General features: G+C 44.6%; 1 protein-coding gene across 1 annotated transcript in view; it reads left to right on the top strand.

Annotated features, from left to right (window-relative positions):
* The window catches only part of LOC141164344 (uncharacterized), a 99,662-nt gene extending 82,368 nt beyond the window's left edge, over positions 1–17,294 (top strand). The window contains exons 2-5 of the mRNA XM_073649481.1: positions 14,399–14,486; positions 14,567–14,768; positions 16,016–16,318; positions 16,394–17,294. Coding sequence (XP_073505582.1) covers positions 14,399–14,486; positions 14,567–14,768; positions 16,016–16,318; positions 16,394–16,530 — 730 coding nt within the window. The 3' untranslated portion in view covers positions 16,531–17,294. The remainder of the gene's footprint in view (positions 1–14,398; positions 14,487–14,566; positions 14,769–16,015; positions 16,319–16,393) is intronic.
* Positions 17,295–24,429: the final 7,135 nt, after the last annotated feature.

The following is a 24,429-nucleotide window of genomic DNA, read 5'->3' as shown; positions in this document are numbered from 1 at the left end:
GATTGCTGCACAGTATTATCTCCAGTCACTGACATGGGGGGCTCAGAGTCCATTACCCCTGCAGTGTGGTCTCCATCCACTGACACACATGACATAGAGTCCATTACCACTGATTGCTGCACAGTATTATCTCCAGTCACTGACATGGAGGGCTCAGAGTCCATTACCCCTGCAGTGTGGTCTCCATCCACTGACACACATGACATAGAGTCCATTACCACTGATTGCTGCACAGTATTATCTCCAGTCACTGACATGGAGGGCTCAGAGTCCATTACCCCTGCAGTGTGGTCTCCATCCACTGACACACATGACATAGAGTCCATTACCACTGATTGCTGCACAGTATTATCTCCAGTCACTGACATGGAGGGCTCAGAGTCCATTACCTCTGCAGTGTGGTCTCCATCCACTGACATACATGACATAGAGTCCATCACCACTGATTGCTGCACAGTATTATCTCCAGTCACTGACATGGAGGGTTCAGAGTCCATTACCTCTGCAGTGTGGTCTCCATCCACTGACACACATGACATAGAGTCCATCACCACTGATTGCTGCACAGTATTATCTCCAGTCACTGACATGGGGGGCTCAGAGTCCATTACCCCTGCAGTGTGGTCTCCATCCACTGACACACATGACATAGAGTCCATCACCACTGATTGCTGCACAGTATTATCTCCAGTCACTGACATGGAGGGTTCAGAGTCCATTACCCCTGCAGTGTGGTCTCCATCCACTGACACACATGACAGAGTCCATCACCACTGATTGCTGCACAGTATTATCTCCAGTCACTGACATGGAGGGTTCAGAGTCCATTACCCCTGCAGTGTGGTCTCCATCCACTGACACACATGACATAGAGTCCATCACCACTGATTGCTGCACAGTATTATCTCCAGTCACTGACATGGGGGGCTCAGAGTCCATTACCCCTGCAGTGTGGTCTCCATCCACTGACATACATGACATAGAGTCCATCACCACTGATTGCTGCACAGTATTATCTCCAGTCACTGACATGGAGGGTTCAGAGTCCATTACCCCTGCAGTGTGGTCTCCATCCACTGACACACATGACATAGAGTCCATTACCACTGATTGCTGCACAGTATTATCTCCAGTCACTGACATGGAGGGCTCAGAGTCCATTACCCCTGCAGTGTGGTCTCCATCCACTGACACACATGACATAGAGTCCATTACCACTGATTGCTGCACAGTATTATCTCCAGTCACTGACATGGGGGGCTCAGAGTCCATTACCACTGCAGTGTGGTCTCCATCCACTGACACACATGACATAGAGTCCATCACCACTGATTGCTGCACAGTATTGTCTCCAGTCACTGACATGGAGGCTCAGAGTCCATTACCCCTGCAGTGTGGTCTCCATCCACTGACATACATGACATAGAGTCCATCACCACTGATTGCTGCACAGTATTATCTCCAGTCACTGACATGGAGGGTTCAGAGTCCATTACCCCTGCAGTGTGGTCTCCATCCACTGACACACATGACATAGAGTCCATCACCACTGATTGCTGCACAGTATTGTCTCCAGTCACTGACATGGAGGGTTCAGAGTCCATTACCCCTGCAGTGTGGTCTCCATCCACTGACACACATGACATAGAGTCCATCACCACTGATTGCTGCACAGTATTATCTCCAGTCACTGACATGGGGGGCTCAGAGTCCATTACCCTGCAGTGTGGTCTCCATCCACTGACATACATGACATAGAGTCCATCACCACTGATTGCTGCACAGTATTATCTCCAGTCACTGACATGGAGGGTTCAGAGTCCATTACCCCTGCAGTGTGGTCTCCATCCACTGACACACATGACATAGAGTCCATCACCACTGATTGCTGCACAGTATTATCTCCAGTCACTGACATGGGGGGCTCAGAGTCCATTACCCTGCAGTGTGGTCTCCATCCACTGACATACATGACATAGAGTCCATCACCACTGATTGCTGCACAGTATTATCTCCAGTCACTGACATGGAGGGTTCAGAGTCCATTACCCCTGCAGTGTGGTCTCCATCCACTGACACACATGACATAGAGTCCATCACCACTGATTGCTGCACAGTATTATCTCCAGTCACTGACATGGGGGGCTCAGAGTCCATTACCCTGCAGTGTGGTCTCCATCCACTGACATACATGACATAGAGTCCATCACCACTGATTGCTGCACAGTATTATCTCCAGTCACTGACATGGAGGGTTCAGAGTCCATTACCCCTGCAGTGTGGTCTCCATCCACTGACATACATGACATAGAGTCCATCACCACTGATTGCTGCACAGTATTATCTCCAGTCACTGACATGGGGGGCTCAGAGTCCATTACCACTGCAGTGTGGTCTCCATCCGCTGACATACATGACATAGAGTCCATCACCACTGATTGCTGCACAGTATTGTCTCCAGTCACTGACATGGAGGCTCAGAGTCCATTACCCCTGCAGTGTGGTCTCCATCCACTGACACACATGACATAGAGTCCATCACCACTGATTGCTGCACAGTATTATCTCCAGTCACTGACATGGGGGGCTCAGAGTCCATTACCCCTGCAGTGTGGTCTCCATCCACTGACATACATGACATAGAGTCCATCACCACTGATTGCTGCACAGTATTGTCTCCAGTCACTGACATGGGGGGCTCAGAGTCCATTACCCCTGCAGTGTGGTCTCCATCCACTGACATACATGACATAGAGTCCATCACCACTGATTGCTGCACAGTATTATCTCCAGTCACTGACATGGGGGGCTCAGAGTCCATTACCCCTGCAGTGTGGTCTCCATCCACTGACACACATGACATAGAGTCCATTACCACTGATTGCTGCACAGTATTATCTCCAGTCACTGACATGGAGGGTTCAGAGTCCATTACCCCTGCAGTGGGGTCTTCATCCACTGACACACATGACATAGAGTCCATCACCACTGATTGCTGCACAGTATTGTCTCCAGTCACTGACATGGAGGGCTCAGAGTCCATTACCCCTGCAGTGTGGTCTCCATCCACTGACACACATGACATAGAGTCCATCACCACTGATTGCTGCACAGTATTATCTCCATTCACTGACATGGAGGGTTCAGAGTCCATTACCCCTGCAGTGTGGTCTCCATCCACTGACATACATGACATAGAGTCCATCACCACTGATTGCTGCACAGTATTGTCTCCAGTCACTGACATGGAGGGTTCAGAGTCCATTACCCCTGCAGTGTGGTCTCCATCCACTGACACACATGACATAGAGTCCATCACCACTGATTGCTGCACAGTATTATCTCCAGTCACTGACATGGAGGGCTCAGAGTCCATTACCCCTGCAGTGTGGTCTCCATCCACTGACACACATGACATAGAGTCCATCACCACTGATTGCTGCACAGTATTATCTCCAGTCACTGACATGGAGGGTTCAGAGTCCATTACCCCTGCAGTGTGGTCTCCATCCACTGACACACATGACATAGAGTCCATCACCACTGATTGCTGCACAGTATTATCTCCATTCACTGACATGGAGGGTTCAGAGTCCATTACCCCTGCAGTGTGGTCTCCATCCACTGACATACATGACATAGAGTCCATCACCACTGATTACTGCACAGTATTATCTCCAGTCACTGACATGGAGGGTTCAGAGTCCATTACCCCTGCAGTGTGGTCTCCATCCACTGACACACATGACATAGAGTCCATCACCACTGATTGCTGCACAGTATTGTCTCCAGTCACTGACATGGAGGGTTCAGAGTCCATTACCCCTGCAGTGTGGTCTCCATCCACTGACATACATGACATAGAGTCCATCACCACTGATTGCTGCACAGTATTGTCTCCAGTCACTGACATGGAGGGCTCAGAGTCCATTACCACTGCAGTGTGGTCTCCATCCACTGACATACATGACATAGAGTCCATCACCACTGATTGCTGCACAGTATTATCTCCAGTCACTGACATGGAGGGTTCAGAGTCCATTACCCCTGCAGTGTGGTCTCCATCCACTGACACACATGACATAGAGTCCATCACCACTGATTGCTGCACAGTATTATCTCCAGTCACTGACATGGAGGGTTCAGAGTCCATTACCACTGCAGTGTGGTCTCCATCCACTGACACACATGACATAGAGTCCATCACCACTGATTGCTGCACAGTATTATCTCCAGTCACTGACATGGAGGGCTCAGAGTCCATTACCCCTGCAGTGTGATCTCCATCCACTGACACACATGACATAGAGTCCATCACCACTGATTGCTGCACAGTATTATCTCCAGTCACTGACATGGGGGGCTCAGAGTCCATTACCACTGCAGTGTGGTCTCCATCCGCTGACATACATGACATAGAGTCCATCACCACTGATTGCTGCACAGTATTGTCTCCAGTCACTGACATGGAGGGCTTAGAGTCCATTACCACTGCAGTGTGGTCTCCATCCACTGACATACATGACATAGAGTCCATCACCACTGATTGCTGCACAGTATTATCTCCAGTCACTGACATGGGGGGCTCAGAGTCCATTACCACTGCAGTGTGGTCTCCATCCGCTGACATACATGACATAGAGTCCATCACCACTGATTGCTGCACAGTATTATCTCCAGTCACTGACATGGAGGGCTCAGAGTCCATTACCCCTGCAGTGTGGTCTCCATCCACTGACATACATGACATAGAGTCCATCACCACTGATTGCTGCACAGTATTATCTCCAGTCACTGACATGGGGGGCTCAGAGTCCATTACCCCTGCAGTGTGGTCTCCATCCGCTGACATACATGACATAGAGTCCATCACCACTGATTGCTGCACAGTATTGTCTCCAGTCACTGACATGGGGGGTTCAGAGTCCATTACCCCTGCAGTGTGGTCTCCATCCACTGACACACATGACATAGAGTCCATCACCACTGATTGCTGCACAGTATTGTCTCCAGTCACTGACATGGAGGGTTCAGAGTCCATTACCCCTGCAGTGTGGTCTCCATCCACTGACACACATGACATAGAGTCCATCACCACTGATTGCTGCACAGTATTATCTCCATTCACTGACATGGAGGGTTCAGAGTCCATTACCCCTGCAGTGTGGTCTCCATCCACTGACACACATGACATAGAGTCCATCACCACTGATTGCTGCACAGTATTATCTCCATTCACTGACATGGAGGGTTCAGAGTCCATTACCCCTGCAGTGTGGTCTCCATCCACTGACACACATGACATAGAGTCCATCACCACTGATTGCTGCACAGTATTGTCTCCAGTCACTGACATGGGGGGTTCAGAGTCCATTACCCCTGCAGTGTGGTCTCCATCCACTGACACACATGACATAGAGTCCATCACCACTGATTGCTGCACAGTATTGTCTCCAGTCACTGACATGGAGGGCTCAGAGTCCATTACCCCTGCAGTGTGGTCTCCATCCACTGACACACATGACATAGAGTCCATCACCACTGATTGCTGCACAGTATTATCTCCAGTCACTGACATGGAGGGCTCAGAGTCCATTACCCCTGCAGTGTGGTCTCCATCCACTGACACACATGACATAGAGTCCATCACCACTGATTGCTGCACAGTATTGTCTCCAGTCACTGACATGGAGGGCTCAGAGTCCATTACCCTGCAGTGTGGTCTCCATCCACTGACACACATGACATAGAGTCCATCACCACTGATTGCTGCACAGTATTATCTCCAGTCACTGACATGGAGGGTTCAGAGTCCATTACCCCTGCAGTGTGGTCTCCATCCACTGACACACATGACATAGAGTCCATCACCACTGATTGCTGCACAGTATTGTCTCCATTCACTGACATGGAGGGTTCAGAGTCCATTACCCCTGCAGTGGGGTCTCCATCCACTGACACACATGACATAGAGTCCATCACCACTGATTGCTGCACAGTATTGTCTCCAGTCACTGACATGGAGGGTTCAGAGTCCATTACCCCTGCAGTGTGGTCTCCATCCACTGACATACATGACATAGAGTCCATCACCACTGATTGCTGCACAGTATTATCTCCAGTCACTGACATGGAGGGCTCAGAGTCCATTACCCCTGCAGTGTGGTCTCCATCCACTGACACACATGACATAGAGTCCATCACCACTGATTGCTGCACAGTATTATCTCCAGTCACTGACATGGAGGCTCAGAGTCCATTACCCCTGCAGTGTGGTCTCCATCCACTGACATACATGACATAGAGTCCATCACCACTGATTGCTGCACAGTATTGTCTCCAGTCACTGACATGGAGGGTTCAGAGTCCATTATAATATTTGTATTATCTGCTATAGACAGACATTCACTAGCACCAGTGAGCGGGGTCTCACTCACAGCGCTGAGGGGGGTCTCACTCACAGTATCAGTACAGGGTGCACTTTCTTTCTCACTCTCAGCAGCTGAGCTCACTTCATTGCTGCATAGAGAGGTCACTGCAGTTAACCCCTCGTTTGCTGGCACACTTTCCTCTGCAGCACTTTCTGGTGTCTCGGACCCCTCACATTGTGCCCCTGATATCAGCGCTGCACTTCTCACTGGGCTTCCTTGCTCCACAATGCTGTACACAGTTTTATATTTAATGTCCTTATTCCCTATGAAGCGTTTTCTGCTCACAGTCTGGGCTCTGGATCCTTCTTTTTCTCTTTAGCCCAAGTCTCCTTTCTGGGCGCAGAGATTAAACCTTTCTCCAGTTTTTCTTTCCTGATCAGCAGCTCTCGGCTGCAATCATCCAGGCACTCGCACTTCATCAGCTTTACCTTAGGATCAGTCTCTTTCTTAATTTCTTCTTTTAGTTTGCTGATATGCAATTCCAGTTTAACCCCTTAAGCCCCGCGGGTGGTTTGCACGTTAATGACCAGGCCAATTTTTACAATTCTGACCACTGTCACTTTATGATGTAATAACTCTGGAGCTTCAACGGATCCCCCTGATTCTGAGATGTTTTTTCGCAACATATTGTACTTCATGATTGTGGAAAAATTTCTTCGATATCACTTGCGTTTATTTGTGAAAAAAACGGAAATTTGGTGAAAATTTTGAAAATTTTGCAATTTTCAAAATTTGAATTTTTAAGCCCTGAAATCAGAGCGATATGTCACACAAAAGAGTTAATAAATAACATTTCCCACATGTCTACTTTACATCAGCACAATTTTGGAACCAAAATTTTTTTTTGTTAGGGAGCTATAAGGGTTAAAAGTTGACCAGCGATTTCTCATTTTTCCAACAAAATTTATAAAACCATTTTTTTAGGGACCACATCACATTTGAAGTCACTTTGAGAGGTCTTTATGACAGAAAATACCCAAAAGTGACACCATTCTAATAACTGCACCCCTCAAGGTGCTCAAAACCACATTCAAGAACTTTATTAACCCTTCAGGTGCTTCACAGGAATTTTTTGAATGTGGAAGAAAAAAATGAACATTTAACTTTTTTCACAAAAATGTTACTTTAGACCCAAATTTTTTATTTTCACAGGGGTAACAAGAAAAAATGGACCCCAAAATTTGTTGTGCAATTTCCCCTGGGCACGCAGATACCCAATATTTGGGGAAGAAACACTGTTTGGGCACACGGCAGGGCTCGGAAGGGAAGAAGTGCCATTTGACTTTTTGATTGTAAAATTTGCTTGAATAATTAGCGGACGCCATGTTGTGTTTGGAGAGCCCATGTGTGCCCAAACTTTGCAGCTGCCCCACAAGTGACCCCATTTTGGAAACTAGACCCCCCAAGGCACCTTTATAGATGCATAGTGAGCACTTGGAACCCCCAGGTGCTTCACAAATTGATTCGTAAAAATGAAAAAGTGAAAAAAAAAAACACTTTTTCATTTTTACGAATCAATTTGTGAAGCACCTGAGGGTTCCAAGTGCTCACTATGCATCTAGATAGGTGCCTTGGGGGGTCTAGTTTCCAAAATGGGGTCACTTGTGGGGGAGCTCCAAAGTTTGGGCACACAGGGGCCCTAGCACAACCCTAGCACAACCCTAACCCTAGCACAACCCTAACCCTAGCACAACCCTAGCCCAACCCTAGCCCCAGCACAACCCTAGCCCCAGCACAACCCTAACCCTAGCACAACCCTAACCCTAGCACAACCCTAACCCTAGCACAACCCTAGCCCAACCCTAGCCCCAGCACAACCCTAGCCCCAGCACAACCCTAGCCCCAGCACAACCCTAACCCTAGCACAACCCTAACCCCAGCACAACCCTAGCCCCAGCACAACCCTAGCCCCAGCACAACCCTAACCCTAGCACAACCCTAGCCCCAGCACAACCCTAGCCCCAGCACAACCCTAGCCCCAGCACAACCCTAGCCCCAGCACAACCCTAGCCCCAGCACAACCCTAGCCCCAAACCCAGCCCTAACCCTAGCCCAATCCTAACCCAAGAGTTTATTTTTGACGCCGTTCCTTGTGCGGTATAAGTGATTAGACGACTTTATTCTTCGGGTCGGTGTGATTACAGCAATGCCAGAATCATATGGGGTTTTTATGACTGACAGCTGTCACACACTAAAAGACGCATTTTTTGTAAAATCTAGTTTTTGCATCGCCATATTTTGAGAGCTATAATTTTTCCAGATTTTGGCAGACAGTCATGTGACGGCTCGTTTTTTGCGGGATGACTTGACGTTGTTATTGGTGCCATTTTCAGGCACGTGACATTTTTTGATCGCTTTCTATTCCGATTTTTGGGAGGCAGAATAAACAAAAACCAACAATTCAGGAATTTTTTTTTTTTTTTTTTATTCTGTTCCGCGTGTGGTAAAATTGATGAGGTAGCTTTATTCTTCGGGTCAGTACGTTTACAGCGGTACCACATTTGTATCATTTTTCTATGTTTTGGCGCTTATACACAATAAAAGCTATTTTATAGAAAAAAATATTTTTTAGCATCGCTTTATTCTGAGAGCTATAACTTTTTTATTTTTCGGCTGATGGAGCTGTATGGCAGCTTGTTTTTTGCGGGACGAGATGACGTTTTCAGCGGTATCATTTTTATTTATATTCGTCTTTTTGATCGCGTGTTATTCCACTTTTTGTTTGGCGGTATGGTGATAAAGCATTGTTTTTTGCTTCGTTTTTTTTTTTTTTACCGTGTTCACTGAAGGGGTTAACTAGTGGGACAGTTTTATAGGTCAGGTTGTTCCGGACGCGGCGATACCAAATATGTGTACTTTTATTGTTTTTTTTTTTTTTTTTTTTTTATAATAATATTTATTGATGGGTACATTATATTTTTATTTTTGGTGTATTATTTTTTTTATTTTTTTATAATAATTTTGCACTTTTTTTTTTTTCACTTTCACACAGTTTATACACTTTATTACTTTGTCCCACTCTGGGACTTTCACTTTTTTTTTTCTGATCGCCTGCATGGCACAGGAATGCAGCACCATCCCTATGCCATGAAGGCTGTCAGCGGTGCACAGTGTGAAGATTGCTTGGAGATGCACTGCGCATGTCCAAGCAATCTTCCTGCTCTCTGGTGACCCGGATGTTGTCATGACGACATCGGGTCGTCATGGCAACACCCGGGAAGCCTTTGCAGACTGCGCTGGAAGCCGGAAGAGGAGATGAGTATCGCCGATCACCTCCCCTTGCCCCCGCAATGCCGCGATCGATTTCGATCGACTTCGATCGCAGCATAGCGGTGGTTAATGTGCTGGGAGCGGTGCACGTACTAATACGGGTCTGGGTCTTAAGTCCCAGAGCACAGACGCGTATTAGTACGTCAGATGTTATTAAGGGGTTAAATATACTTTGCCTTGTAACTTTAGCATTCAATCTTCCAACATAACAAGCAGATTGAGAAGACTCACCAGCCACCATCTCCAGCTTTCCATTACCATCAGGTGCAGGCTGCAGGCCGGACTCCAGACCAGGGGCTTTCCCTGGATCATCAGCCCAGCTCCCCTCCCCTCCACCTGGGTCAGAAGCCTCCGCCCTGCTGAGAGCTCTCAAGCACACGTCTATCCTCTCCTATGGACAAGAATAGAACTACTATAATACTGCCCCTATGTACAAGAATATAACTACTATAATAATGCTCCCTATGTACAAGAATATAACTACTATAATACTGCTCCTATATACAAGAATATAACTACTATAATACTGCCCCTATGTACAAGAATATAACTACTATAATACTGCCCCCTATGTACAAGAATATAACTACTATAATACTGCCCCTATGTACAAGAATACAACTACTATAATACTGCTTCTATGTATAAGAATATAACTACTATAATACTGCTCCCTATGTACAAGAATACACCTACTATAATACTGCCCCTATGTACAAGAATATAACTACTATACTACTGCCCCCTATGTACAAGAATATAACTACTATAATACTGCACCCTATGTACAAGAATATAACTACTATAATACTGCTCCTATGTACAAGAATATAACTACTATAATACTGCCCCTATGTACAAGAATATAACTACTATAATACTGCCCCTATGTACAAGAATATAACTACTATAATACTGCCCCTATGTACAAGAATATAACTACTATAATACTGCTCCTATGTACAAGAATATAACTACTATAATACTGCCCTCTATGTACAAGAATATAACTACTATACTACTGCCCCCTATGTACAAGAATATAACTACTATAATACTGCTCCCTATGTACAAGAATATACCTACTATAATACTGCCCCTATGTACAAGAATATAACTACTATAATACTGCCCCTATGTACAAGAATAAAACTACTATAATACTGCACCCTATGTACAAGAATATAACTACTATAATACTGCTCCTATGTACAAGAATATAACTACTATAATACTGCCCCTATGTACAAGAATATAACTACTATAATACTGCCCCTATGTACAAGAATATAACTACTATAATACTGCCCCTATGTACAAGAATATAACTACTATAATACTGCTCCTATGTACAAGAATATAACTACTATAATACTGCCCTCTATGTACAAGAATATAACTACTATACTACTGCCCCCTATGTACAAGAATATAACTACTATAATACTGCTCCCTATGTACAAGAATATACCTACTATAATACTGCCCCTATGTACAAGAATATAACTACTATAATACTGCCCCTATGTACAAGAATATAACTACTATAATACTGCACCCTATGTACAAGAATATAACTACTATAATACTGCTCCTATGTACAAGAATATAACTACTATAATACTGCCCCTATGTACAAGAATATAACTACTATAATACAGCTCCTATGCACAAGAATATAACTACTATAATACTGCCCCTATGTACAAGAATATAACTACTATAATACTGCCCCCTATGTACAAGAATATAACTACTATAATACTGCCCCTATGTACAAGAATACAACTACTATAATACTGCTCCTATGTATAAGAATATAACTACTATAATACTGCTCCCTATGTACAAGAATATACCTACTATAATACTGCCCCTATGTACAAGAATATAACTACTATACTACTGCCCCCTATGTACAAGAATATAACTACTATAATACTGCTCCCTATGTACAAGAATATATCTACTATAATACTGCCCCTATGTACAAGAATATAACTACTATAATACTGCCCCTATGTACAAGAATATAACTACTATAATACTGCACCCTATGTACAAGAATATAACTACTATAATACTGCCCCTATGTACAAGAATATAACTACTATAATACTGCCCCCTATATACAAGAATATAACTACTATAATACTGCCCCCTATGTACAAGAATATAACTGCTATAATACTGCCCCTATGTACAAGAATATAACTACTATAATACTGCCCCCTATGTACAAGAATATATCTACTATAATACTGCTCCTATGTACAAGAATATAACTACTATAATACTGCCCCCTATGTACAAGAATATAACTACTATAATACTGTCCCCTATGTACAAGAATATAACTACTATAATACTGCCCCCTATGTACAAGAATATAACTACTATAATACTGCTCCTATGTACAAGAATATAACTACTATAATACTGTCCCTATGTACAAGAATATAACTACTATAATACTGCCCCTATGTACAAGAATATAACTACTATAATACTGTCCCTATGTACAAGAATATAACTACTATAATACTGCCCCTATATACAAGAATATAACTACTATAATACTGCCCCCTATGTACAAGAATATAACTACTATAATACTGCTCCTATGTACAAGAATATAACTACTATAATTCTGCTCCCTATGTACAAGAATATAACTACTATAATACTGCTCCCTATGTACAAGAATATAACTACTATAATACTGCCCCTTTGTACAAGAATATAACTACTATAATACTGCCCCTATGTACAAGAATATAACTACTATAATACTGCCACTATGTACAAAAATATAACTACTATAATACTGCCCCTATGTACAAGAATATAACTACTATAATACTGCTCCTATGTACCGGAATATAACTACTATAATACTGCCCCTATGTACAAGAATATAACTACTATAATACTGCTCCTATGTACAAGAATATAACTACTATAATTCTGCTCCCTATGTACAAGAATATAACTACTATAATACTGCTCCCTATGTACAAGAATATAACTACTATAATACTGCCCCTTTGTACAAGAATATAACTACTATAATACTGCCCCTATGTACAAGAATATAACTACTATAATACTGCCACTATGTACAAGAATATAACTACTATAATACTGCCCCTATGTACAAGAATATAACTACTATAATACTGCTCCCTATGTACAAGAATATAACTACTATAATACTGCCCCTATGTACAAGAATATAACTACTATAATAATGCCCCCTATGTACAAGAATATAACTACTTTAATACTGCTCCTATATACAAGAATATAACTACTATAATACTGCTCCCTATGTACAAGAATATAACTACTATAATACTGCCCTCTATGTACAAGAATATAACTACTATAATACTGCTCCTATGTACAAGAATATAACTACTATAATACTGCCCCTATGTACAAGAATATAACTACTATAATACTGTCCCTATGTACAAGAATATAACTACTATAATACTGCTCCTATGTACAAGAATATAACTACTATAATACTGCTCCTATGTACAAGAATATAACTACTATAATACTGCTCTCTATGTACAAGAATATAACTACTATAATACTGCTCCTATGTACAAGAATATAACTACTATAATACTGCCCCTATGTACAAGAATATAACTACTATAATACTGCTCCCTATGTACAAGAATATAACTACTATAATACTGCTCCTATGTACAAGAATATAACTACTATAATACTGCCCCCTATGTACAAGAATATAACTACTATAATACTGCCCCATTATACAAGAATATAACTACTATAATACTGCCTCCTATGTAGAAGAATATAACTACTATAATACTGCCCCTATGTACAAGAATATAACTACTATAATACTGCCCCCTATGTACAAGAATATAACTACTATAATACTGCTCCTATGTACAAGAATAAAACTACTATAATACTGCTCCTATGTACAATAATATAACTACTATAATACTGCTCCTATGTACAAGAATATAGCTACTATAATACTGCCTCCTATGTACAAGAATATAACTACTATATTACTGCCCCCTATGTACAAGAATATAACTACTATAATACTGCTCCCTATGTACAAGAATATAACTACTATAATACTGCTCCTATGTACAAGAATATAACTACTATAATACTGCCCCCTATGTACAAGAATATAACTACTATAATACTGCCCCCTATATACAAGAATATAACTACTATAATACTGCCTCCTATGTACAAGAATATAACTACTATAATACTGCCCCCTATGTACAAGAATATAACTACTATAATACTGCCCCCTATGTACAAGAATATAACTACTATAATACTGCCCCCTATGTACAAGAATATAACTACTATAATGCTGCTCCTATGTACAAGAATATAACTACTATAATGCTGTTCCTATGTACAAGAATATAACTACTATAATACTGCTCCTATGTACAATAATATAACTACTATAATACTGCTCCTATGTACAAGAATATAACTACTATAATACTGCTCTTATGTACAAGAATATAACTACTATAATACTGCTCCTATGTACAAGAATATAACTACTATAATACTGCCCCCTATGTACAAGAATATAACTACTATAATACTGCTCCTATGTACAAGAATTTAACTACCATATGCTCCCTGTGTATATTCTTTGTCTTCTGCAGATCTGTTGGAAGTATCAAAGTCGCAAGTGTGACCTTGGTCAGGATTGTTCTCGTCTTCACGTTTGTTCCAAGTTCACACGAGGAGAATGTAAGCGTCTCTCTTGTAAATGTTCTCACAATCTCCTTGATGTCGCTGATCGCTGTCAGATTTCTGAGTTTTCTCTTCAGAATTTTCAGATACTTTCTGAGGTGAAACACAAGGAACTTCTCCAGTCACTGAACAAAGTGGTTAAGAAGAATGTTAAAAATAGGAAACCTGCAGCCCAGAAGAGCAGAAGAAAACGTCCCAAAAAGAGAAGTAAACATCGCAAAAAAGGAAATTCCAAGGATATTTTGCAAAATAAGAGTCCAGGACAACAAGAAGAAGCAGGTGCAGTCTATATATTTATGACGCGCCCCTGGGCCTGCTGTGTCGCGCAGCGTCTCGCGCACGGGGGCTTACCCGGAACCGGATCAGATGAGGGTTGTAGTCTCCGAGTGGCGGGGACCCGGTCCGTGCCCAGGGGGTCAGACTCAGTGTGTGGCAGTCTTGATAGATGTTATTTGAGTGTCGACTACGCCACCCGTTGATTTGCAGCTATGGAGCTGCCGCTGCAGGGCAGACCGCTGAGGCCGGTGTAGAATTGTGCAGCGTGATAGTATAACCCCCAACGGGAGGGGTATGGCCTCAGGGCAGCCGACGTGGAAGATGGGGGTAGCAGGAACCACTCAGAGACGGTGTGGTGTAATTCAGGGTCTTTACTGGTAACAACAATAGACCCTCCCGGAGTACTTGCTAGCGAACGGGGCCTGGTCAGTCCTTGAGCAGATGGGATCTCCCCTGGCCAGGCGGAGTTGTAGGCCTCCCAAACTGACTGTACTCTTCTGGCTACCTTGCTAGAAGCGGATATAAGTAGCCCACGTCCCTGAGTGTACCGTGTGGTGCTCACCCGTATGGCCGGTGACTCGGGGCCTTCTATTGGCTTCCGCTCCACGATGGCGGTGCTGGTCCCACGCGTGTGACCGTGCCTTTGGGTTTCTGGGCCTGAGGACCTGAAATCCCCTGCCGGTCGGCTTCTGCTGCTGGGTAAGAGTTAGTCCCCACAGCCTCGGACGCCGGGTCCGGTAAGAAAGCTTCTCAGTCAGGGCGAGCTCTGCAGCTGCCAGCCCCTGACTCGTAGTAGTATTGCTCCCACTGAGCTCCAGCTGTTTCTTCCTATGACTGTCTCTTGTCTCTACTCTCCTTGACTCCTAACCCTGCTTCAGCCCCGGGTTTATATAGGGGAAGTTCTTCCCCTCCCAAGACTGGGCAGGAGGTGTGGCATGCACAGGATCCCTGACCAAAGGACCTCCCACCTGCTCTCAGACATAACATTACATTACTGTGGGAAACCAGACCCCTGGGGTGTCACATTTACATTGGGGGTCTTATAGACTGATTGTATAGGTTTAGTTGTTTTTTTTTTCCCAGGATAGGTGATCACTGAGGGCTCTACCTGTAGGACCTCCACTGTTTACTAAAATGAGCTTGAATACTCCTCCTTCTCCTGGGCCAGTAGATGGAGGAAGACTCAGCTTTGTAGGGGACTTTATACAGTCGGAAGCCTTTTCATTTATTTAAGTCGACATTTATTTTAGGTTGCGATTTCTCGGAGAGATCAAGCAGCCGGCCAGCATCGGAGAATGCGGAGAGTCATGTTTGGTTTGGAGACGATGATGATGAATGGAATGAATTTCTGAAAACTCAGCAAGATGTTATAAAGAAAAAATGGTTTAATTCACCTCCGGCCAAGTCAGATGACAGAGGGGCTTCACTGTTGCAACCACTGACCAGAACCTCCCCCTTTGCCCAGCCATCAATGTCATCAGGAATGAGCCAACCAACACCAACTGTAACCACCATACCACCTTCTTCACCGCAAGTGTCTTCTTCTCAGCCAGGTATGTTACATGTAGGGTCTCCACAAGTATTTACTGCTTTGAAAAATGTATATAATTCCTTAATTTCACCCACAGGAATCCCAGCCGGTCTCCTTCCTCCAACCTCGAACCCATCTGCCCCTCAGCCACAGCCGGCTATTTCACCAGTGTCCACCTCAGGTCCAATTAATGCTCAAGTAAAACCAAGTAATCTTCCTATACAAAGTCCATGAGATGAGGACTCCAATAAGCCAGTGTCCCCCTCAGCGGTGAAACCAACCAATGTCAAATTCTTTCAAGACTGCCAAAAGAAACCGCCATTCGACTGAGTAGAACGCACAAGTTGCATCCAAGGACAATATGGTTTTGTCTCCCCAATCATCCACCCCACCCTGAAGATTAAGGTGTAACCTCTTAATATTATTCAAAGTAGTATTTCCAGCCATAGACCCGCTTTGACATCATTATTAACTAGTGCCAATCCCACCGCCGGGATCTTTGCCAAGATTTTCAAGTCAACATTCAGTAACGATATTGGGCAAAATTACTGCAATTTTGTCATAGACTTCATCAGCTTCTCCAAGCTAAACACTTCAATTAACTTAATTACCATAATTAAAAATTGGTGCATTCAGAGATTTGGCGAGAATTTTGGTAAATCAAGCCCATCAAGTTTATACTGAATGAATTCACCGTAGAAAGTTAACTCCTTCCTGCCGAAGCCTCTTTTCTCATTCCTGACCAAGCCAAATTTTTCAATTTGACCAGTGTCACTTTATGTGGTAATAACTCAGTAGCTTTAAGATATCCCATTGATTCTGATTTTTTTTTTTCGTGACACTGTGTACTTCATGTTTGTGATGAATTTAGGTTGATATGATTTGTTTCTATTTATGAAAAGATTGGAATTTTTTAAAAAAATTCACAATTTTCGAACTTTGAAATTTTTATGCTCTTAAAGAAGTTGTCCAGTACTTTAGATTACCCCCCTCCCTCCACCCCCCAATGTATTCCTCCGGGACCCCTAAGGATTTTTGTAATTAGCTTACGTTGCAGATACTGCCTGTGAGAGGCGCTATACTTGGCCGCTCACAGGCATCACGTGGCCCCGCGCTGACGTCACGACAAGTGAGGCGTGACTCAGCGCTGGGGTCCCCGCGGTGGCTGCAGGGTTGTGGGCAGGGTTACCCCCCGCATCACACCCGGCATCCACCGTACGCTTTCCCACGGTGGATGCCAGATGTGACGCGGTGGAGTAACTCCGCCCACAGCCTGGTATCCACCGTGGAACGCAGAAGACACAGACCCCCGGCTGCTGCCAGCACTTGTCGTGACGTCAGCGGATGTCAGAGCCGGCTGCAGCCGGGGGTCACGTGATGCCTGCGAGCGGCCTGTGATGGCGCCGCTCACAGGCAGTATCTGCAACGTAAGCTAATTACAAAAATCCTTAGGGGCCCCAGGGGGATACATTGGGGGGGTTATCTAAAGTACTGGGCAACCCCTTTAAAACAGTTGGCCATAGCACTAAATATAATGAGTAACGCTTTCCACATGTCTGCTTTACATCAGCATTTTTAAAGATTTTTTTTTGTTAGAAATGTAGAAGGCTTCAAAGTTTAGCAGCAATTTTTCCAACAAAATGTAGAAAACCTATTTCATTAGGGACCACATCATATTAGAAGTGAATTTTGGGGGCCTATATGTCAGAAAAAGCCCAAAAGCGACACCATTATAGAAACCTTCAAGGTATTCAATTAGTATTATTAAAACAAAGTGGAAGCAAAGAATGAAAAATTATTTTCCACAAAAATGTTGCTTGAGCCACAAATTTTTCTTTTTCCCAAAGGTAACAGGAGAAAATAGACCACACAATTGGTTGTGCAATTTCTACTGAGTATAAAGATGGCTCATATTTGGGGGAAAACTACCTTTTTGGTGCATGGCATGGCTCAGAAGGAAAGGAGCAATATTTGATTAATGGAATGCAATTTCGGCTGGAATAGACAGCGGATGCCATGTCACATTATGAGATACCCTGAGGTGCCAAAAACAAGACACACAACCCACAAGTGACCCTATTTTGGAAACAGCATCTCTTGAGGAGTTTATCTAGGGGTGTGGTGAGCATTTTAAACCCGCAGATGAATAACAGAATAGTATAACATTGGGCTGTGGAAATGAAAAATATTTTTTTTTTTCTACTAAAATGTTTTAGCCCCAAGTTTTTCATTTTTCAAAAGGCGATGAAGAGAAAATGACCCCACAAAGCAAAACTCAGAAGGAGAAGAGCGCCATATTGGAGAGCAGATTTTGCTGGAATGGGTTGCAGGTGCCAAGTCACATTGTCTGAGGCCCTGAGGTGCCAGACCCCCCATAAGGGACCCCATGTGATGAACTACACCCCTCAGTGAATTCATCTAGGGGTGCAGTGAGCATGCTGACATAACAGGAGAGTCATAGAATTTAATATTATTGAGCGGTGAAGAAAAAATAATCAAATTTTTACCACTAAAATATTGTTTTAGCCCCAAATTTTACATTTTCACAAGGGGAAATGGGTAAAAGTTTCCCCGTAATTTGTCCCACAATTTCTGCTTAACGTAGACCTGAGGGTCATAGAGAAGACTGGTCAGGCTGGGACACATATTCTCCTAAATGGATTGTGACAAGTGTGAACAGGTGTGAAGATGCAGTGACACACCAAGGGGCATGTGACCTAAATCAATTCAAAGTTGAAAATAGCAGTGAGGGGCGGCAGCGACCCACCTCGACCCTTGCGGCCCTCACAGGAGAAGATAAAGATTCCCATGATGTTTTGCTTGTTTAGTGTAACAGAAGTAACGTTTCACCACGTATGACGGTGACATACAGGCTCCACCATTCACAATAGGTGATGTCACAGCTCACCTCCTCCTCCTGTACAATGACAGATAACACCTCCTCTATACAGCTGATAACACAGTATCCACCATTCAAAATAGGTGATATCACAACTCACCTCCTCCTCCTGTACAATGACTGATAACACCTCTATATACAGCTGATTACACATAAACCACCATTCATGATAGGTGATGTCACAGCCAGGGCTGGACTGGCCATAGGGCAAATCACAGATGGGCCGTGGGCTGCACTAACCGCGACACAGGACGCCGGTACTGTTAACAGCAGTGGCGGAGCATGGAGCCACCGGCTCCGTCACTATCTCCAGCAGGACATAAGCTACTTCCGGCCTGTGGGCTGCTGGATCCCAGTCACATCCATTGCGAGACGAGGTAGAAGAGGAGACAGCAGCTGCAGTGGACGGGGGGCCCCGGAGTAGTTGAGTGTAACGACACAGCTTTTCTTATTAATTTTACCAGACATACTTTCTGATGGTCAAGAGCCAGCAACCTTTATTTTTATGTTGACTTTTGTACCAGTGTTCTTCTTTGGTTGCTCAACACAGACTATTGTTCGTATAAACCTGAAAGTTGACCACTTGAGTTGATATTTGGTAATTGATGAATGGCTGCTATCTACAATGTATCATCTGCCATACGGGGACTCTGAACAATGGCTGTTTGCTAGATATGTTAAATACCATTGTAGGGTGTTTGCCAGCCAAAATTGGGGGGATCAGCTGTCGATATTCGAGCATTGTGAATTATTATCATGATCCCTGACCCATGACCTGTGAATGATGGCTTGAAAGGACAAATGTGAACTATAAAAAGGGGGTCTCTGCTTCTGTCCTGAGAGACACTACTGGATGACAGTCTGCACAACCCTGGCTGGAAAGATACAGAACTGCTTCATTGACCATTGCTGAACTCTCTGAGACAATGTGAAGAATCCAGGGATGGGACATTCTAGTCACCTGGCCACATATCTCACGACTGTTATCCCGGTGGGCCAGCGGAAGGGTGAGACTGTGTAATTTGCACCATCTGGTGTATTTGCTGGAACTGTTCTACATGTTATTAATTGCTGGTGGTTCAATAAATTATTGCCACGCTGTTTACCATCACCCTGTGTTGTCTGAGTAGTGTTCTACCCATGGAAGACCCCAGGTCTTCACAGTGAGTATAAGGTTTTCTTTCTTGGGGGTCTGTGTGGGGACCATCATATGTTATAGAGGTTGTATGGGGACTACCAAACATTACGAGGGGATATATGGGGATCATCATACATTATGAAGGTTGTGTGGGAGATATCATACTCTATGGGGGCAGCATGGGGACCAGAATTAGCCATGGAGGGCTGTCTGGAGACCAGCATACTCTACGGGGGGCTGTGTGAGGATCAGCATACTTTGTAGGGCTATATCGGAATCATCACACTCTCTGGGGGGCTGTGTGGGACTATCATACGTTATGGGGATCGATGCGAGGACCGTCATATCTTATGGGGGCTGTGTGGGGACCATCATATGTTATGGGGGGCTGTGTGGAGGAGTCATATGCTATGTGGGGCTGTGTGGGGGCCGTCATGTATTGTGGAGGGCAATGTGGGGGCCATCATTGGGAGCTTTGATGGATATCATACTATGTGGGTGTGGGGGGGCTGTGATGACCATCTCACTGTGTGGAGTGCTATGGGGCATTGGGGTTTGTGGTGCAACGATATGGTGTAGGAATGTGAGGACATTATACTGTGTGGGGGCATTTTTAGGTGCGCCGTACTCTATGTGGGACATGGAAGGAGGTAAGAACACTGAGGGGCTTCGGTAGAGGCATAATAACTGTGTAAGTGCCTCAATACACATCCATATCTGTGTCTTGATAGTTTGGGAAGTATGTCCTTCTGTGACTGCGCCTATGTGCTCTTACAGAACTTTTGATATGGGGTCCTGTGATTTCTAGATATGACCCTGCTCAAGGGCATTATTACACTAAAGAGGCACTGAGGGTCATTATTGTAAGGAGGCACAATGGGGGATCGTTATCATTATAGGGGAGCACAGGAGACATGATTGTTTTAAGAATACACATGGGGTGTTTGTGTTATTATAGGGAGATATGAGGTCATTATTATAAGGGATCAAGGGGAGTTTTATTAAAGGGGGCACATGGTGATCATTATTATTATAAGGAGGCACAAGGAGACAATATGACTATGAGGAAGAACAAAGGGAACATTATTACTGTGTAGAGGCACAGGGGGTCATTATTACTGTGTAGGGACACAAAGGGGGCATTATTACTGTGTAGGGGCACAGAGGGGGCATTATTACTGTGTAGGGGCACAGAGGGGGCATTATTACTGTGTAAGGACACAAAGGGGGTATTATTACTGCGTAGGGGCACAGGGGGGCATTATTACTCTGTATGGACACAGAGGGGGCATTACTACTGTGCAGGAGCACAGAGGGGGCATTATTACTGTGTAGGGGCACAGGGGGCATTGTTACTGTGTAAGGGCACAGAAGAGGCATTATTACTGTGTAGGGGCACAGGGGGGTCTTTATTACTGTGTAGGGGCACAGGGGGGCATTGTTACTGTGGGCACAGAGGGGGCATTATTACTGTGTAGGGGCATTATTACTGTGTAGGGGCACAGGGGGCATTATTACTGTGCAGGGGCACAGAGGAGGCATAATTACTGTGTTGGGGCACAGAGGGGGCATTATTACTGTGTAGGGGCACAGAGGGGGCATTATTAATGTGTAGAGGCACAGATGTGGCATTATTACTGTGTATGGGCACAGAGGTGACATTGTTACTGTGTAGAGGCACAGAGGGGGCATTATTAATGTGTAGAGGCACAGAGGGGGCATTATTAATGTGTAGGGGCACAGAGGGGGCATTATTACTGTGTATGGGCACAGAGGTGACATTGTTACTGTGTAGAGGCACAGAGGGGGCATTGTTTCTATGTAGAGGCACAGAGGGGGCATTATTAATGTGTAGAGGCACAGAGGGGGCATTATTACTGTGTAAGGGCACAGAGGGGCATTATTAATGTGTAGAGGCACAGAGGTGACATTGTTACTGTGTAGAGGCACAGAGGGGGCATTATTAATGTGTAGAGGCACAGAGGGGGCATTATTAATGTGTAGGGGCACAGAGGGGGCATTATTACTGTGTATGGGTACAGAGGTGACATTGTTACTGTGTAGAGGCACAGAGGGGGCATTGTTTCTCTGTAGAGGCACAGAGGGGGCATTATTAATGTGTAGAGGCACAGAGGGGGCATTATTACTGTGTAAGGGCACAGAGGGGCATTGTTACTGTGTAGAGGCACAGAGGTGACATTGTTACTGTGTAGAGGCACAGAGGGGCATTGTTACTGTGTAGAGGCACAGAGGTGACATTGTTACTGTGTAGGGGCACAGGGGGGTCTTTATTACTGTGTAGGGGCACAGGGGGGCATTGTTACTGTGGGCACAGAGGGGGCATTATTACTGTGTAGGGGCATGATTACTGTGTAGGGGCACAGGGGGCATTATTACTGTGTAGGGGCACAGAGGAGGCATTATTACTGTGTTGAGGCACAGAGGGGGCATTATTACTGTGTAGAGGCACAGATGGGGCATTATTACTGTGTATGGGCACAGAGGTGACATTGTTACTGTGTAGAGGCACAGAGGGGGCATTGTTTCTATGTAGAGGCACAGAGGGGGCATTATTAATGTGTAGAGGCACAGAGGGGGCATTATTACTGTGTAGAGGCACAGAGGGGGGCATTATTACTGTGTAGGGGCACAGAGGGGGCATTATTACTGTGTATGGGCACAGAGGTGACATTGTTACTGTGTAGAGGCACAGAGGGGGCATTGTTTCTATGTAGAGGCACAGAGGGGGCATTATTAATGTGTAGAGGCACAGAGGGGGCATTATTACTGTGTATAGGCACAGAGGGGGCATTATTACTGTGTAGAGGCACAGATGGGGCATTATTACTGTGTATGGGCACAGAGGTGACATTGTTACTGTGTAGGGGCACAGAGGGGGCATTATTAATGTGTAGAGGCACAGATGGGGCATTATTACTGTGTATGGGCACAGAGGTGACATTGTTACTGTGTAGAGGCACAGAGGGGGCATTGTTTCTATGTAGAGGCACAGAGGGGGCATTATTAATGTGTAGAGGCACAGAGGGGGCATTATTACTGTGTAGAGGCACAGAGGGGGGCATTATTACTGTGTAGGGGCACAGAGGGGGCATTATTACTGTGTATGGGCACAGAGGTGACATTGTTACTGTGTAGAGGCACAGAGGGGGCATTGTTTCTATGTAGAGGCACAGAGGGGGCATTATTAATGTGTAGAGGCACAGAGGGGGCATTATTACTGTGTATAGGCACAGAGGGGGCATTATTACTGTGTAGGGGCACAGAGGGGGCATTATTAATGTGTATGGGCACAGAGGGGGCATTGTTACTGTGTAGAGGCACAGAGGGGGCACTATTTCTATGTAGAGGCACAGAGGGGGCATTATTAATGTGTAGAGGCATAGAGGGGGCATTATTACTGTGTAGGGGCACAGAGGGGGCATTATTACTGTGTATAGGCACAGAGGGGGCATTATTACTGTGTAGGGGCACAGAGGGGGCATTATTACTGTGTAGGGGCACAGGGGGCATTGTTACTGTGTAAGGGCACAGAAGAGGCATTATTACTGTGTAGCGGCACAGGGGGGTCTTTATTACTGTGTAGGGGCACAGGGGGGCATTGTTACTGTGTAGGGGCACAGAGGGGGCATTATTACTGTGTAAGGGCACAGAGGAGGCATTATTACTGTGTTGGGGCATAGAGGGGGCATTATTACTGTGTAGGGGCACAGGGGGGCATTATTACTGTGTAGGGGCACAGAGGGGGCATTATTAATGTGTAGAGGCACAGATGGGACATTATTACTGTGTATGGGCACAGAAGGGGCATTGTTACTGTGTAGAGGCACAGAGGGGGCATTGTTTCCATGTAGAGGCACAGAGGGGGCATTATTACTGTGTATAGGCACAGAGGGGGCATTATTACTGTGTATAGGCACAGAGGGGGCATTATTACTGTGTTGGGGCACAGAGGGGGCATTATTACTGTGTAGGGGCACAGGGGGGCATTATTACTGTGTAGGGGCACAGGGGGGCATTATTAATGTCTAGAGGCACAGATGGGGCATTATTACTGTGTAGAGGCACAGAGGGGGCA

The sequence above is a fragment of the Phyllobates terribilis genome, unplaced genomic scaffold (genome assembly GCF_046119375.1).
Source record: "Phyllobates terribilis strain yellow unplaced genomic scaffold, ASM4611937v1 Scaffold_10__3_contigs__length_209671492, whole genome shotgun sequence".
NCBI lineage: Eukaryota > Metazoa > Chordata > Amphibia > Anura > Dendrobatidae > Phyllobates > Phyllobates terribilis.
The sequence above is the reverse complement of the archived record's forward strand: the minus strand, read 5'-3'. Positions and strand labels throughout refer to the sequence as shown.